Source organism: Gorilla gorilla, chromosome 5 (assembly GCF_029281585.2).
Source record: "Gorilla gorilla gorilla isolate KB3781 chromosome 5, NHGRI_mGorGor1-v2.1_pri, whole genome shotgun sequence".
Classification (NCBI taxonomy): domain Eukaryota; kingdom Metazoa; phylum Chordata; class Mammalia; order Primates; family Hominidae; genus Gorilla; species Gorilla gorilla.
Genome location: NC_073229.2, coordinates 107,273,103 through 107,291,085, shown reverse-complemented (window position 1 = coordinate 107,291,085; position 17,983 = coordinate 107,273,103). Strand labels below are relative to the sequence as shown.

General features: G+C 35.1%; 1 protein-coding gene across 20 annotated transcripts in view; it reads right to left on the bottom strand.

Moving 5' to 3' along the window:
• Nucleotides 1–17,983, bottom strand: part of DOP1A (DOP1 leucine zipper like protein A) — a 101,332-nt gene that overhangs the window by 17,922 nt on the left and 65,427 nt on the right. For all 20 annotated transcript variants that reach the window (XM_055391476.1, XM_055391469.1, XM_055391465.1 and 17 more), the window contains 9 exons: nt 16,407–16,507; nt 14,819–15,078; nt 11,541–13,530; nt 10,603–10,714; nt 10,311–10,493; nt 8,665–8,790; nt 4,974–5,108; nt 3,341–3,396; nt 1,767–1,871 (listed from right to left, as the gene is read on the bottom strand). In XM_055391476.1, the coding sequence (XP_055247451.1) occupies nt 1,767–1,871; nt 3,341–3,396; nt 4,974–5,108; nt 8,665–8,790; nt 10,311–10,493; nt 10,603–10,714; nt 11,541–13,530; nt 14,819–15,078; nt 16,407–16,507 (3,068 nt within the window). The remainder of the gene's footprint in view (nt 1–1,766; nt 1,872–3,340; nt 3,397–4,973; nt 5,109–8,664; nt 8,791–10,310; nt 10,494–10,602; nt 10,715–11,540; nt 13,531–14,818; nt 15,079–16,406; nt 16,508–17,983) is intronic.

Below are 17,983 nucleotides of genomic sequence, written 5' to 3'. Positions count from 1 at the left end.
ATATCAATATCTATTTTTTAATTAGGTAATTTTAGAGGATCAGTACAATGGTTGGCAAAAAGGTAAACTGACAAATTTTAAAAGGAAATAAAGTTTCTAGTATAACTGAAAATCTTCAACTTTCAACTTTTTGTTTTAACATTCAGAATATGCACATGTTGAAAAGGAAGAGGATCCTTCATTCTGAAAGGAAGAAAAGGCATGTAAGGAAACAGTAAAATATTGGAGGGGAACAGCTACAGATCACAACAAATGAACTTAATTTTTTGATGAAATTAGCCAGCAGGGTTATTTGGTAATGATTCCAACACCTGTACATACATTCCCTCTCTGAACCTTATGACAACTCCTGTGTAGCTGGGACTACAGGCACGTGTGACTACGCCTGGCTGATTTTTAAATTTTTGGTAGAGACACGGTCTCCCTATGTTGACTAGGCTGGTCTCAAACTCTGGGCTCAAGCAGTCCTCTTGCTTCAGCATCCCAAAGTGCTGGGATTGCAGGCATGAGCCACCGCATGTGGCTTCTTTCTTTTCATGATCAAATATCCTCAAAGAAGAATCAACACTTACTTTCCCACACTAAGCATTTGCTGTTAACACATCTGTGCTTCTACCTCTCCAAACCCTCTCTCCAAAATCATCAGATAACTGGTGATTAGACAATTAGGATGCCTGTCCAGATTGTCAACAAACATAGCCTTTTATTATTCCTCACCCTCCTTAACCTCTCTGTGGGTGTTAACCATGCCCTCTTAACCTCCCTTTGGTTCTGGACAATTAAATGCCTGGTTTTCTTCTTTTTGATACTTCCCTTTCTATCTCCTTTGCTGGCCCCTTCTTCTTTATCCCGTTCTTTCAATCCCATCAATAGTTGAAACCATCCCCACACTTCCCACTTGAAATAGAATTCCTAGTCTAGCCTCTTTCCCCTCTGATCTAGCTTACTACTACTAACATGCCAGTCATGTCTCTCCTCAAAAACCTGCAACCGCTCCCACTCCCTTTCAAGACCACATTCTTTAAAATAAAATTCAAGATCCTGCCCCATCTAGCTCCCATCTCCCTTTTCATTCAGCCTTATTTTCCACTATACCACTGCCTGTGCCCTGCTCTATTACCAAATCAGACAAATCAGACAAGGGTATTCTTTGCCCCAGAATACCCTTCCCCTTCCTGTTTCACAAAGGTTTTCTGTGCCCACCACCTCTATTCACTTACCAAGTATTTACTGGGGACCTATTAGGAATCAAGAATAATGGCAAGCAAGAAAGAGAGACTGTCTATGACATCCCAGTACTTGCAGTCATGGGTGACTAACATTTATCAAATAATCATATAAATCACTAAGATAAATCAGGAAACTTCAAGACACAAAGAGAAAAATTTTCCCAGGCTGTTTAGGTTTGGGGCCCAGCTCAAGTGTCCCTCCTCTGTGAAGTTCCCCTTCAGCCATGCTACATCACCCCCTCCGCTTTCCATTCCGTACTCTCCACCACCACGGAAACAGCTACTGTTGTAACAGTTTTATGTTAGTGAAGTTACATTTTGTATATGTATAAACATAGACTGTTTCCTCCTTTCACCCTGCCTCCCACTTTTTTTTTTTCTTAAACAGGCCTTATACATCTAGTTTTGCACTCAAAAACACTATGAGAAGGTAGAAAGATCACTGTCACCTAAAATATCTATTAGTAATACTTGGCAACTAGGACAATTAACATTATCCTTTTATTTGAAATAATATTTTTAAGTGAAATTGCTTACCCAAGTATAAGAAACTGCCCTGGAGCTGGAAGACTCAGTTGTATAGAGTCTTTCAGAAGTATCAACAGTGACGCCCAGCTATCCACTAAATTGGGCACTGGAATTCTGCAAGATAATATAGTTTATACAAAAGCCACAATAAACTATGGTTTTCTACTAGTTTGTGGAACATTCTCTAAATTTTTATAGACAATGATAGAACAAAATTCCTAAAAGCTTTACATTTTTACTAACGTTAATTAGTAAACAAACACAGTTGAAATACCAATGCAATTTTTCTTTTTTTTTTAAATAGAGACGGAATTTCACCATGTTGCCCAGGCTGGTCTCAAACTTCTGGGATCAAGCGATCCACCTGCTTTGGCCTCCCAAAGTGTTGGGATTACGGGCATGAGCCACTGCATCTGGCCCCAGTGCAATTTCCTTTTTCTTTTTTCTTTGTCTTTTTTTTTGAGATGGAGTCTCACACTGTTGCCCAGGCTGGAGCACAGTAGCGCGATCTCGGCTCACCGCAGCCTCCACCTCCCTGGTTCAAGCAATTCTCTCCTGCCTCAGCCTCCTGAGTAGCTGGGACTACAGGCGTGCGCTGCCATGCCCAGCTAATTTTTGTATTTTTAGTAGAGACAGGGTTTCACCATGTTGGCCAATATGGTCTTGATCTCCTGACTCTGTGATCCGACCGCCTCGGCCTCCCAAAGTGCTGAGATTACAGGCGAGAGTCACCGCCCCTAGCCTGCAATTTCTTAATCTAGAAATTTTTCTACTGAAATCCCATTTATCACATGGGATCTCAAAAGTAAAATACAACTGCAGTAATTCTCAGTTTAACTACTGATACCACAGTCATGTACTCCCTAGCCTGGTCTCTCCATTTCCCTCTTAGTTCTTTTTCCTTCACCTTGTACGTCTCTACCTCATATTATGGAGGGCTGTCAACTGAACATTAGTCTTTAACCTGTAAAAATAATGAAGACTATCTTTGTTTCAGTCTGACCTTAACCCTAACACCTCTCTGTATATAAGTTCAGATTTTAGGCAGTGCTTGCTCTAGGTCACAACCAGTTTAAATACACTCAATAGCCTGACCTTATAATGCTAGTCATAGATTACAAATGGAGGCTGAGTTTGGTGAATAAAATGGAATTATCTTATAAAGGAGGATGAAGAGTCAGGTTCTTGAGTAAGAAGTTATAAAAACTCAAATCATAACTTCTGTTCACAGGTCAGTTAAATGCAAAATGGAATATGATAGTAAGAAGATATTTCATGTAATCATTCCTAACATTAAAAAAGCAGAATGAATTACTGTATGTTCACCTACACCAAAATAATGGATTCAGTGGCAATATGCATAGTTTCGAGAGTAGGTTCAACTCTTCATTTATGTTTAAATGATTTTATCACAATTCAGTGTTTTACTACCTAGGAATCTTCAATATCCTTAGGTCTTTAGGTTTGTAGGATATACATGGCTGGGTCATTAAGACACTCATTACTTATATTAATATATCCATAAATAATGTTTCTCTGTTTCTAGCAACATAGTAAGGACAGATCAATATCAGTAATCTTACCTTTGAATATAAGCATAGAAAAACTGAAGCATGCAGACTTCCAAAGAAAGATGTTTCTATAAATAAAAGAAATCAATTTTATAGTGAAGAAGAATACTGCCTTTGCTTTTTTATTGTTGCAACTACTCTGTATCTTACTGCCAATTTTTAATTAAAAAAATTGAAAGAACAAAATCATCAATTTTTCATTAATGAGCCATTCAGTTCTCTTCCACTCAGTAGGAAAAATTCAGAACACAAGAGCTATTTTAAAAGTTGAAAACAGATGGAAGGAATGGAAAGACTGTCAATTTTTCCTTCCATATATCAGAAATTGATAGTCCACCACTCACTTTTAAATGATTCATGTACTCTATAAGTATCAACACTATTTTAGGTAGCTTATGCTTGGTGCTATCAGAATGAGGTTGAGATTTTTAATGAAATGTGTATTTGAGTCTTATTACACATATCTGTTCAATTAGTGTAGTTCAAATTTGTGATCAATTCCTAAGAGCTTTAAATATAGCCACTAAATTAAAGATAGTGTTGAGTGTAATATATAATAAAAATAAAACACCTGCCCTTGGAAATTAACAAGAGGCCAGAGAATGATATTGATGACCACTGACGTTTATCAATTTGTGCTTTTTTAGTCCCAACTATTTCCTTGAAGGTTTCCTGTCCAAAAATCAAGTGTCTAATAGATTCAGAACTTAATAAGGGGACACAGGTTGGTGGGGAAGGACAGTGGATTGGCTCTAATTTGTTTTCATATCCCTCATGTGTTGCTCAATGTCTGGCACAAATAGGTACTCAAAATACAAACTAAAAATCCTATGACAAATGCCCCAGTTTTTATTAAAAACTTAATAAGGACACTGACTATTCACACACATCTTACTCCCTTTGGAAACACAAGATAAAAGGAAAACATAATTCATCATTTTCAGATATATATCATAATTCTTTAAAGGATGTGATTAGGTCTATTTTGGCTTGGCTCAAAGTCTAATGTTTGTAGTTGGTAAATACCTTCTGAGAAAATATGACCTCTTGGTATTGCTTGAACAAAGAGCAGAAAAAGTAGAAAAGTCCGTAATATTCCTAATTTGTAGACTTTTATTTTTGCCTAGAAACACAGCAATGTGTGTGCAGAGACTATGTCATTCATAGTGTAGCACTTGCATAGCACAGTATTATACATGGTCAAGAAATGACATTGACTAGAACTAAGGTTATAGCAAAATTTGGGGAGTTCACAGAATTAAGAGATTCATTCAGAAAAGAAAGCAATAAAGAAGCTATGAAAAATGGCAACAACTGAGAGAAGCAAATCTTGAGCTCTGGCTTATGTTCTTTAAGTGACCAGAAAAATCTCTCCTGAGAATTTAGTCACATGGTCCCTGACTACCTTTGAGGTACATATGAAGATATGAGCAGTTAACTGCTCTTCACTGGCTACCGAATAATCAGAATAGCAAGTCACTACAAATATTGATAATTGTTTTGATTGAAGCAGTGTGAGGGCCACATGCAGTCATCTCTGCAATCTGTACGATATTGAAAGGACATTATTGTACAAAAAAAAATCTTACCAGCATAATTTCTGAAACAGAATTGTAAACACATGTGAAGAAGAGTTTTTTCTTACCTTGTCCTTGGCTATGGCTGGTGGCTGCTTTAAAACTTCTTTTACAGTCTGGATAACAGTTTCTGCTCTCATGACACTGATTGAACGAACCAATTCCACTAATAAAAGCTGTTCTTCACTGGCTGCAGGAATGACCTAGGTAATAAATCATTGTAGGTATGTATGTATGTATATAAGTCTTTTAGGGGAAGTTACAGAAGAGAGTATTTTATGATCTCTTCTTTTTTTATATTTTTTAAATAGAGATGAGGTCTTGCTATTTTGCCCAGCCTGGTCTCAAACTCCTGTGCTCAAAATGATCCTCCTGCCTTAGCCCCGCAAAGTGCTAGGATTACAGGCATGAGCCACTGCACCCAGCCCTGGCCTCTATTTAATATAAAGACCTCTTCAAGTCCCTTGACTACTTTAGGCAAATTTTACTTATATATATATACTTTAAAATATATATATTATATATATACTTTAAAATATATATATTATATATACTTTTAAATATATATATTATATATATACTTTTAAATATATATATTATATATATACTTTTAAATATATATATTATATATACTTTTAAATATATATATTATATATAAAAGTAAAATTTGCATATATATATATACAAAATATATATATATTTTTTGAGATGGGGTCTTGCTCTGTCTCCAAGGCTGGAGTGCAGTGGCTCAATTACAGTTTACTGCAGCCTCAACCTCATAGGTTTAAGCGATCCTCTTGCTTCAGCCTCCTGAGTAGCTGAGACCACAGGCATGCCACTATGCCCAGATAATTTTTTAATTTTTTTGTGGAGACAGGGTCTCCCTATGTTGCCCAGGCTCAAAATTTATTTTTTTCATCAATAAAGGTACATCACCTCAAAAAATAAAACAGAACAATAAGCTTTATAAGAAAAAATAGTATTGTCCTATATCCCTTCCCATGCCCCAAAGCAACCATGCTCAACTCTTTACGTTCTTTTCCATTACGTCTAAATAACATATACTACTATTTTTCCTATTTCCTGATTTTATTTTCAATTTTAGACATTATCTATTCATTACTTATTTTGGAAGACAAAGATGCAGCCCTCTTACACTTTTCTACCTATCCTCTCAACATTGTTATATCATATTTTTATTTAAATCCATATCCAATGTTCACGATTATTTTTGGTTGCACTGTGCATTGTACTAGCATTGCATTTGTTTTATGGTACAACTTTTTGTTTTTCCTAGAGCTAATAAACTGCTTTGTTTGCTTCATTTTCTCTGTACCTATTAAAAATTCATCCCTAAATACTTCAACTGTAAATCTCTAATTACATATTCAAATACTTCAGGTAATTAATTTGTATCTTTTCCTCCCTCTCTTCTCTTTTTTCCTTGAGACATTTCTGTTAGATGTCTTTTTATTCTACCCTGGGTTGATACTCTCTAGGTTTGCTACACAGTGTCATCTTGATATCTCTCCTGTTACCATTATCCCAGAGATTCCCCTTGCTTTCTCTTTTGTGTTGCAGCCCGTTTCTTGGATCCCCTGTCTTCTTCATTCTTGGTTTATTCCTCCTCTGGTGGAGTTACATCTTCCAGTAGCCGAGAAAAAGTGAACTCATGGCAATTTTCCTTGTTGTTGTTGTTGAGACATTGCATAGCTGAAAATGTTTGAGTGACAGTTTGGCTGGAGATAGAATTATGGGTTGAAACTAACTTCCCATCAAAATTCCCAGTGTTGCTGTTAACAAATCTCATCTTTATTCTTTGGAATGTGACCAGTATTCTTTCTTTAGAAGCTTTTAGGATCTCTTCTTTATCTCCAGTGTTTTGAAATTACATGCTAATCTTTGTGCAGATCTCTTTTCACAGTGATAGGCACAATCTGGAAACGTATTTACTTCATTCCTGAGGACTTTTATTGTATTATTTCTTTGTATTTTTCTCCTCTTGTTTTTAAATTCTGCAGAAAGATACTGGGTCTCTAGTATCACTCCTCTAATATTCTTATCTCTTTTCTCGTATTTTCCATATCTTTAAATTTGTATTCCATTTCTGATATTTATCCACTTTCTGTTCCAACCCTCCTAAAAATATTGCTTTGTTTCTGTTGCAGAATTTTTAATATCCACGAAAAATTTTAATTTTGGGAATGGTCTTTCCTATGATCTCCCTTTCTACTTCATGGTCTCACCCACTTAAGGACATTACTATTATTTACATTTTCTTCTGTTATCTGCACTGTTTGACTTTTTAAAATCTAGTTGTTTCAGTCTGTCTATCACATTAGAGACTTTATGTGACTGGTAATCCTTGGCTATTTCTATTTAAATATGAGGAATAATATTATAGCTAATATTTACACAGTGATTATTAAGTGCTAGGCATTGCTCTATGTGAATTACATATTATCAGCTGTAATATACCTGATAATTCTCCTGCCTCAGCCTCCTGAGTAGATAGGTCTACAGGCACATGCCACCACACTTCACTATTTTTATTTTTTGTAGAGACAGGGTCTCATGAGGTCTTCAATTCTTGGCCTCAAGCAATCCTCCCGCCTTGGTCTCCCAAAGTGCTGGGATTATAGCTATGAGCCACTGTGCCTGGCTTCAACATGCCATGTTAAATCAAATGTTCTTTACTGCTTTTAAGTAATCCAGGATTTAAATTTTCAATGTGAGTGATATCAGTAGTAACTGAATCTTCACATGCAAAATAATGTAATATGGTGTGAATGTTTATTTTGATTACTTTAAAAATGTAATGTAAAATCAGCACAAAATCAGGAATTGTTAGGTGGAAAAAATCATATATTTTATATAAATGTAAGTTATATAATAGCCTTACTATTCTAATGTGCCATGATTTGTTTTCAATATAGAGCATTTCTCTTGAGCTTTGAAACTCAGAAAGCAACAAAATTCACATATATAACTCAGCTAAGACCAACAGCAAAGTGAGACCTCATCTCTACCAAAAAAAGTAGAAGAAAAAATTTGTGAATTATATTTAGAAACAAGAACTCTTTGAACTATCACATCATAGTAAACTATAGTCAAGATGAAAACTTTTCTCCATATCCTTGCTTTGTACCCTAAATGACTAGCACTTAAAAAATATACTGTACCATATTACCATTTCTATTTAGTTTTAATATCATACTAATTTCTCTTTTTTCACATAATATCTTTTATATTTGACCTCAAATTTTATTTTATTTTTATCTTTATTTATTTATTTTTTGAGGAAGAGTCTTGCTCTGTTGCCCAGGCTGGAGTGCAGTGGCATGATCTTGGCTCACCACAACCTCCGCCTCCCAGGTTCAAGCGATTCTCTTGCCTCAGCCTCCCAAGTACCTGGGACTACAGGCGTGTGCCACCATGCCTGGCTAATTTTTGTATTTTTAGTAGAGATGGGGTTTCACTATGTTGGCCAGGCTGGTCTGGATCTCCTGACCTCATGATCCGCCTGCCTCAGCCTCCCAAAGTGCTGGGATTACAGGTGTGAGCCACCGTGCCTAGCCTTGACCTCAAATTTTAATCAATACTTAAAGAAATTAAGGCAACAATTTATCTAAAGCTGTCGAAAGACTTTTGCTTTACACTCCAATCTACCCCGGCCCCACTGCAATATATGGAGAAGTGGAAATTAGCATGTACTCACCAAATGCAAAAACAAAAAGTGCCAAATGTCTAAATACATACCTTGGTCCTGGTGTTTGTTTTATTCTGTCTTCTTTCATTCCACACAAATGCAATGGCAGCCATAAAGTGAACACCATGATTCATTGAAATGGGGCCCAACAATTCAAGAATCTGTTGTCTCAAGTTCTAAAACAATTTGAAGCAAATGAAAGTGAAACTTTTAAAAAATGAAAAAACATTTACAACTAGGCTGCGTTTTTGGTTTCTTTGAAATAATATAGTACTTATAGGTTTTACTATCTAAATAACACTAGAGGAAACTTTAGTAACGTTAAGAGCTACAACATGACTATAATTCTAAAAGAAAAACAAATCCTATAAAATGACGGCTACCAATCAGCCAAATAAAAGTCTATTCACTGTGAAAAGATACTAGAAAAACATAACACATACAAAATTCAACTTAGTAAGTTTGATATAGAGTCCTTTAAAAAAGGTGAGGGATTTTATAATTATAAAACACCTTCTGTTTTATTTAAGTAAAACGAAACATAAAAAGTATAGTTTAATTCAAGCATCAAAACTTAGATCAAATGTTCTAATGGTTCCCACCCTTACCCTTTTCCCACTTCCCTATGTGTTCCCTTGGATCCCAGATCCAGGTGGTCTGCTCTAGGAGCAAAATTAGGTTATTGAAGGATGTCAATTTGACAGCTTGACATGGCACAGCATTTGGAAAATATCAGAGTGCAAGGAAGAAAAAAAATTTAAAAATCAATAAGTAATCCCATCATCCTGAGATAATTACTGATAAAATGCAAACTTTCTTTATTCCTTTTTCTGCAGATAACATTTTTTACATAATTGAAAACATGGTATTTGTTCAATTATGTAACATCCCTGTTTCACTGAGCTTTTGAGCCCTTCTCCATCCAATAAGAATTCTTCAAAACCATGAATATTAGTGGCTATGTAATGAAACATTGAAAGGATAATTTAAACATTCCCTAATTAATTGTTTAGGATCTCTGTTTTTTCTGCCATTAAATAATACTATAATGAACACTTTGTATATACATCTTTGTATAATTTCAATTACCTTAGAATTCATTCCTAAAGTAGATTACTAGGTCAAAGACTATGAAACCTTTAAAGCTCTCTGTACATATTGCTAAATTGTTTTCTAGGAGGGCTTTGCATATTAAAATGTCAATTTAAAATGCCCTAAAAAAAAAAGGTATAAAGTTATAATATGTATGAATGAACCTTAAAAATATGTCACGTGAAAGAAGCTAGACACAAAAGACCAAATATTGTTATCATTCCATTTATATGAACTTTTTCAGAAAAAGCAAATCAATATATGGAGAGAATAGATTAGTGGTTGATTGGGATTAGGGATGGGAACAGGGAGTGAGTGCAAATGGCCATGAGGAATCTGTGGTAAAGAACATATTCAAAAATTGGACTGGGGTGATAGTTCACAACTCTGTAAATTTACTAAAAAAATTACTGAACTGTATACTTAAAAATGGGCAAATTCTATGATATCTCAGCCATAGCCCAGGAAAACTGTTAAAAATTATTTGATAATTAGCGGAGTTCTGTAAATACTACACAAATTATTCACATATTCTGAATATAATCTTTGGGAAGGTCCTCAAACAGACTCTTGAGCTCTACAGATTAAATATGAATTGTCTAACCTTTGTAGCTCCAAGATTAATAGTGGTAACAGATGCGGATGCGGCAATAGTCATCTTTTCTGAAGAATCAGCTTGATGCAGTATGCTCCAAAGCAGTGTCACAGAGGACATGATCATATGAAGGATTGAGAGGATTCCACTGCGTGCTTCAAACAAGTGTTTCTGGTCTACACTGACCAAAAGCTATTAACAGTTGGGGGAAAAGAAACATATTACTTACTGAGATTTACAAATGGAAATTTATTAGACCTCACAGTCTTTCAAAAGAAGTCAAATATTTGTGCAGTCTTACTTGGTGATACTGTGTAGTTGGATCCAACAAACAGTAATGGATAATGGCTGTAATCCCTTCCAAAAGAGTAAGAATCATATCTGGTGGAATAATTGATGCCATCCACAGAGGCCTGAAATAAAATGCATTCATTTAAACACAAGTTTTATGATAGTATAGTTCATATTTTATCACTAGTAAATACTCACAATGTGTCAGGTACACAGAAAATGTGCAATAAATACTAGATTAACAAATGGCTAGAAGAATAAATCAGGGGCTTTATTTCCTAATCTATAAAATAAGTGAGTTGGAAAATTCTTTTTGGCTAAAGAATTCTATACAAAATAAACAAATGATGGCTAGTGACTCTCTAGCCACTGAGGAATGGCAGGCATATTAATATTAAACAATACAGGCAGTTTTCTTATTATTTTACATGTAGAAACTAAGGTTATTCTGAAGAAAAATGAGACAGTCTACTGGAACTAATTTTTCAGACTTCATTTTGAGCATAGAGACTCAGATCGAATTTTGTCACTAAACCATGAAAATCCAAAACAAGAAATAAAATTGGATGGAAAAGATTTGTAAATTTAAATTATTTTCAGTCTGAAATTGATTTGCACTTAGATAAAACAGACAGAACCTGGGAAACCCTTTTCTAAGCTTCCTATTAGTTTTGCCAGCTCAGGCAAGAAGAGAAGAGCATTGAAATTAATTTTAGCCCTTGGTAGAAAATAAGCCTGGTTAAATATTCCTTCCCTTTTCCATTCTAGATTCTTTTATTGATACTCTTCCTCAAGTCGAATTTTCTTTTTTGTGGAAAGTAATACACTATTTGTAACCTACCAAAAACCATTACTTTATTTACTCAAGTTGTGACCAACTTTCCAGACATTAAGCAGTCATATATGTGAAAAATGTCAGTACCAATAAAGTTAAAAATCACCTCTTACCTACTATCAGATAATCCTGTTTCGTATTTGTACTGCTGAATTAGATTATCTAAATTTCTGCACAGTTGTAGTGTCACAGAAACAACCACTCTCTGTAGAACTCTTCCCATGTAAGGCAGAGTAGATGTGATTAAACCAATCCATTGTGGGTGCATCTTACATGCACAGTGCTGATGCAAAGCTCGTATCACTGCACAGAGGAACATGCCTTGACACGTGATTGGCTGAGCATGCAAATACTGAAGAGAAGTCATGGGTTGATGGGGACTGATGTGTTCTAAGTCAGATACAACAAAATCAAAACCTGTTTCATTCTCTTCAGGAATAGTCATTACTCTGTGTTCTAGAACAATCAGCCTCTGAAGCACCTTAAGAAGTTGTGACTGCAACGTGCTGCCATTGTCAAATTCATCCTCTGAGAAATTAATAAGGCTGTCCTCTGAGAAACCTTCTTCCACAGCAACCAGGTTCTTACCTGCCATTTTTTCACTATGCCATTTCTGAGCACTAAAGATAGATGACAGCAAACAATGAAGAATCACTTTCTGAACTTTGCACTTAGATAACATATCAGAAATAAAACTAGGGAAACCCTTCGCTGAGCTTTCTATTACTTTCGCCAGCTCAGTGAAGAGTAGTGTCAGAATTTCTATGCTCATCATTTGCATGTTTCGATTGCCTATTAAATCTTGTGCAGTAACCTTGACATGAGTTGGGTAATGGCTACGCATGTAATATAAACAGAGAGAAATAAGAATTTCTATGTACATAGAACTCCGGAAGTTATGATTTGAGTCCACTGGAATGTGACTATAAAAATCTTTGCCCATAACAGAAATCCGGTGTCTAGCCAATAGATTCTGAAGGAGAGACAACTGAGGAGTATATGCGTTATTTACACTAGTAGTTGAAATGGCATTTACAAAAGCTATAGGGTTAGTTTTCAAGATGGCTTTGATGGCAGAGAAAGCATACAAAGTCCTGGATGAATCATACAACTGGAGATACAGGAGCACATGTTGATAGAGAGGATGAATGTTGAAATTGGGAGATTTTCGAGATCCTGGAGAACCCATGTCACTCTCAATTTCAGAAATGTCTCCCTCTCCACAGCTATACCAGTTCTCTAAATCCAGACCATCACTGAAGAATACACTGGTTTGTTTGAGTTTTTCATTTGAAGATTTTTTCTTGTCATCATCCTTTTTTCTGGCAAGTTTTACTTTAGGTTTTGCTCCTGGTTGTTTACCTGACTCCTTAACTATTGTTTCCTTCTCCGAAACTTTTTCTGATAATTTTTCTTTGAAGCTGAATTGAATACTACTGTGACTCCTTTGTCTAGATTTAGTTTCTATGGAAGCAACAGAAGAGTCATGAAGAGTGTGTGTGGTTCCTGAAATACAAGGTGAGGAGCTATTCCTGGAGATTCCATTTGCCACACACTCATGGCCTCCCTCTGCAGACACAGACAGAAACGGAGAACTTTCATTACTCAGCAAAACATTCTGACTCTGTTGAATGGAGTCATCTTCAATTTTAATTGTCTCTTCATCTGGATCTATATCACTGCACTTTGGGGGCATAGCTTCAATTTCTAATTGAGATGTAACTGATGCAGATTCCACTTCGAGGCCACTTACAACTTTACATATCAGGTCAAACACTACCTGCTGAACATCATCATCTGGGGAGCTTTCCTTGGGCATTTGAGAATCCTCTTGGGCATTCACGGTTTCAGGATCAACTTCGTAACTCAAGTTGTCCCCAGCAGAGGACTGTGAACATCCCGAGTCAGAACTCTGAAGTATTTCTATCTGTTGGTCTGGAAGATCAAAATCAGACACAACCATTGGAATTGTCTCACTGCTGGTACTTAGGAGGGAAAGTCTGTCACTTAATGGATTCACAGTGAGACTAAAGTTCTCTATTTCATCCATGGTAAGTGGCTTTTCACCATTTCCTTTTGATGTGATGAGTTGTACTTGGCTCACTGATATATGAGAAAAACAGTAAAAGGAGAAAAATACAAAATGCATTAAAATAATTGAAATGTAGAAATGTAGACTGATCAAAATTTTTAATCATTAGTGTCATCATCTACTTATATTTTCCTAAAATTACATTTTATTTTATTGCAGATGAAAGTTTTGTTTTTTCCTCGTTAATACCTCACTTTAGTTATGCTGTTTCTAAGCTCTCTAAAGACTTTAAAATTAGCAGCAAACCACAAATATATAATTCATTTCTGTATTTTTTAGGGGGCATACAATAATGACGGTCTTCTTTTAGAAAAGGTGGAAGGCTTAGTGACATACAAAGTAGTACATACCAAATGCTAGCAAATTTAGGGAAAGAATCATGATACCACTGATGAGGTCTGGCACTGATCTCAGAGGGGAGGTGAGAATTCAGCAGACAGTTAGATAAAGCATTAACACAAAGACATTCTGGCAGTAAGCAGGGTAATGCAAATTCTTACAAGATTCAGAAGAAGGAACAGAAAAGAAGCCAGAGAGAGGAACCAAGACTCTGTAGAAACACACTAGAGATGAAGTAGGAATATGACAGTTTGGTTTCAGCTTCATCACTTACAGCCATGAGACTCTGAGAAAGCCATAGCCTTCTAGGCATCAGCAACCTGCTCAGTAAAATGATCTTTTCATTACCACCACAGGGTTTGTCAAGAGACAAATGACATATGTGAGAGTCTTTGTCCCTTAAATAAATTAATCTAAGGGGACAATATCACTGTATAGAAGGCATCACTCAACTATAAAGTATGGACTTCGTAGTAATATAGTAATAGTGAATATTTAGGCATGTCACAAACATGACTACATCTGATGGTCATAATAAAACCTTGAAAGTTGGGCATTATTCTTCTCTTAAAAGATGAGGAAAATGACTCATGAAATACAAAATGTGCATTACAGATTTACTATAAATTCTCAATGAAGTATCTACAGAGCCTGTAGGACCAGAATTGCTAACTAAGCTCTAAAGATATTTCCATCAAAATTGAAGAATGTCTCTAATCAGAGCTGTGCCTGATTCCTGCCCTGAAAGAGTCAACTGAGAGACCCACATCCTCTAAGATGGTCATTGACAAAGTACACTCTGACATGGTCCACACAGCATTGCTAGTGCATGAGGAGGGGAGAAAATAAGCCCATGGAGAAAATCTCACATGCAGTTCTTTCAATAATTACTGTTGTATTCATGTATCACTTTATTTTAATAATTCTAAATAAAGCTGTCTACTTCTATGTGTTATTCACCATTGCTGCAGGCAAAATTTTGCATGAAATGCTTGTCACTCTCCTCTCCTGGATAACAGGGAGACTTATTCCAATAACGTTCTGCTTGTACACGCTGTACTGAAACCCTCTGAGTTTTTGGATGAAGCAGGAGCAATAGCAATGGTTCCAAAACTCGTGCAATATCATGTCTTTGTAGGACTTGGTTCAGCCAGGCTTGTCCCACAGAGCTAGTAGAACCATCGAGACTGTTAAGGCTATCTAACATGATGAACAGTGACCTAAAATAAACACAAATAATTAAAATAAAGAACCAAACATCTACCTTGTCACACTCTTTTATAAAATTAATAAATTCTGTTTCTTATTTTGAATTAACTATTTTGAAGTAGTCATGCTTCAGGATAAATTTTGATCATAGTATTTTAATAATCTTAATCCCAATAGTCTCGGTAGGTATAAGAAAGGAAAAAAACCTTTTGCCCTTTTAAAAATATACTCATGCTTTGAAATTTCACAGGCATACATTACTAAGATTAATACTGAAGAACTGAAAAAAAATATGATTAGTCTTGTTTTAGCAACATTTTCCTGTTCATATTATCAAGCACTGAGCCTTCGGCAAGTCGGCATTACTCCATGTTGGTCCATGTTCCTCTGCTCACACTCTCCTTGTGAGCCAAAGCTCTGTGCTTAATTCAAGGAAAGATCTGTGAAAGGTATGAAAGTGTGGTTTGGAATCAGAAAAACCCAAGATTCAAATCTTTTGTATGGTGTTGGGCAAGTAACAACTTTTCCTGACCTCTATTCCCTCACTTGTAAAATTAGGAAAGATGGTTGTCAAGAGATGATTATTTATAAAGTAAAGGTTCAATATATTCAGTACATTGTAGGGGTTCAGTATATGGTTCAGTATCAGATGACTTAAAATTGCTAATGCTGGTTGAAAAGCACCAGCTGAAATAACGTTCAGTAGAGGAAACATCTGATCCTGAGCTGACCTGGAACATAGATTCATGGCCACCAGTATGAGACCAACTGGTGAGACTACCTTATGACAATATATGAATCCACCTAAAAATGGCAGCTCCTTGGAATTTAATGCAGATCTGATATTTGAAGTCACCTACGTAGTCCAGACAAAAACCAAAACCACTCTCAGGCAGCTACAAGTTCTCTGGATTCATGGAAAGAATCTGTTAGTGTTTTCAGCTATAGATTTTAATAAATCTAGTTTAGGCAGAAGATTGAAAATAATTGCTTGAGAAACACATAATCTACTATCTATATGCAGTTTCACTAAATGTGAATATAGTCTCAAGAGAGCTGTATCCATTGCTCTATCACTAACATTATCAGGAACGTGATGAAAAGTTGTCCAAGGAAGGGAAGTGGAGCTGGGTGCTCCAAAACCAGAAAGTAAAAACCTGGTGGATGAGTAAAAATGCCATGCATTTTAATACAGCTTACGGTTTTCAAAACAATAAATTCTCTTTATAAAATTTGTAAATTGCTATCTCCTACACTTGCCAAGCTAGACAGTGGACTCGAGGAAAGAGGCAACATTAAGATATCTGACTGTGAAATCTTAATATAAAATGTAACTGACCTGTCAAAAGAACGTACAAAAGATGAAGATTTATTTATATGGAGATCTCTCGTTAGATGCCAAAGAACTGCAAACTTGGCATGTGCTTCCATCCTTATTTTCTGAGGAGAAACATGGGAGCTTAAATTATGTTCTTCTCTCTTGAAGATACTATGATTTTAGTAAAATCAGAGTACTATTTAGGAGTACTGTATTACGTTCAACGTCCACAATATTCAAACACACATTGCAATAAACTTTATTTATATTCTTTATGGAAGTAGAAACACAGAAAATATGTAAATATATACAGAAATATTGAACTTAAAAGGATCATCTCATCCTGTCTCATAAATAATTATTCCTGAGTTCAGACTTTAAGTAATTAGTTTACTATATTATTGTATAACAGGAGAAAAAAGTTACTAATGTACATATATCTGGAGTCCAGAAAGCACTTCCTCCTTCATTTTAATATAAACATTTAGTTATCAAAATTGATTTCATTGCACTACATATTTTTTGTCCCAGAAATGATACAATAATCCCAAATGAGTTTTTCATCACTTATAAAGCTGGTTTGACTCAAAAATTTAAATACTTAAAAATAATTTTTACAATAAAAATATTAAACTACTTTTGAGATTATTTGGAAATAGATTAATATAATAATGGGTAAAACAATGTAAAAATAAATTATTTAGAAAGGCAAGCACATTTGGTATTAGATAATAAACATGTATAAATCAAGTAGAAATTGTCACACTATCAAAATTTTTAAAGTCTTTCTTTAGCATTTATGGATCCTTCAAGCAAAAGCCCCAAGAAACCAGACGGCAACTTTCTAAATGCTTGTGATAGGTGGAAGGCATGCTTGTTTTTTCTATGAGCTTAATACAGGCTTTTCTTACGAAGCCTGCATTTGTATCAACCACCAGAAATGTAAAAATTAAGTAGTAAAAGATATTTTAATTTTTTTTCATGGATGTGTATCTTTATTTAGAACTTGGGAGTATTTCTTTAAAAATGAAATGCTACCCAAGTGAAAACAGGCATATATTTGTCCTAGATTTATATTTAATGTAAAACTTAAATTGTTAGAATACAGTGCTTACCTATTCTTTTTGAATAATTTTGAAAAAATATGTTATAGCAGAAATAGAATTTTAACATTTTTCTTGGAATAAACTTTTCATTCCTTTCATTTACTCATTCATATACTACTTTCTCCTCTACCAAATGTTTCATTTATTTAACACAATTCCTTTTTTGAATATGATCCACTCAAACTCACTAGCATTTTGAGTTTTTTAAAAATAGGACAATCTACTTCTAAAAGCTCTTCAATAAAATCTTCAATTAATATTACAGAGCAGCACAGGAAGACCACAAATGTCATTAAATAACCCTGATGAGGTTAGTCAAAATGATTATTCCAGCTTCTTCTCAGGCTAATTCTCAGCCACCTTTAACTGAATTATATATCACACTTCATATACATTAGGATACAAAATTCTTATTTTGGATATGCAGTATAATAATGCAAATAATATAATCTCACATATTAGCATTCTATGGCTTATAAATACACTTTATAC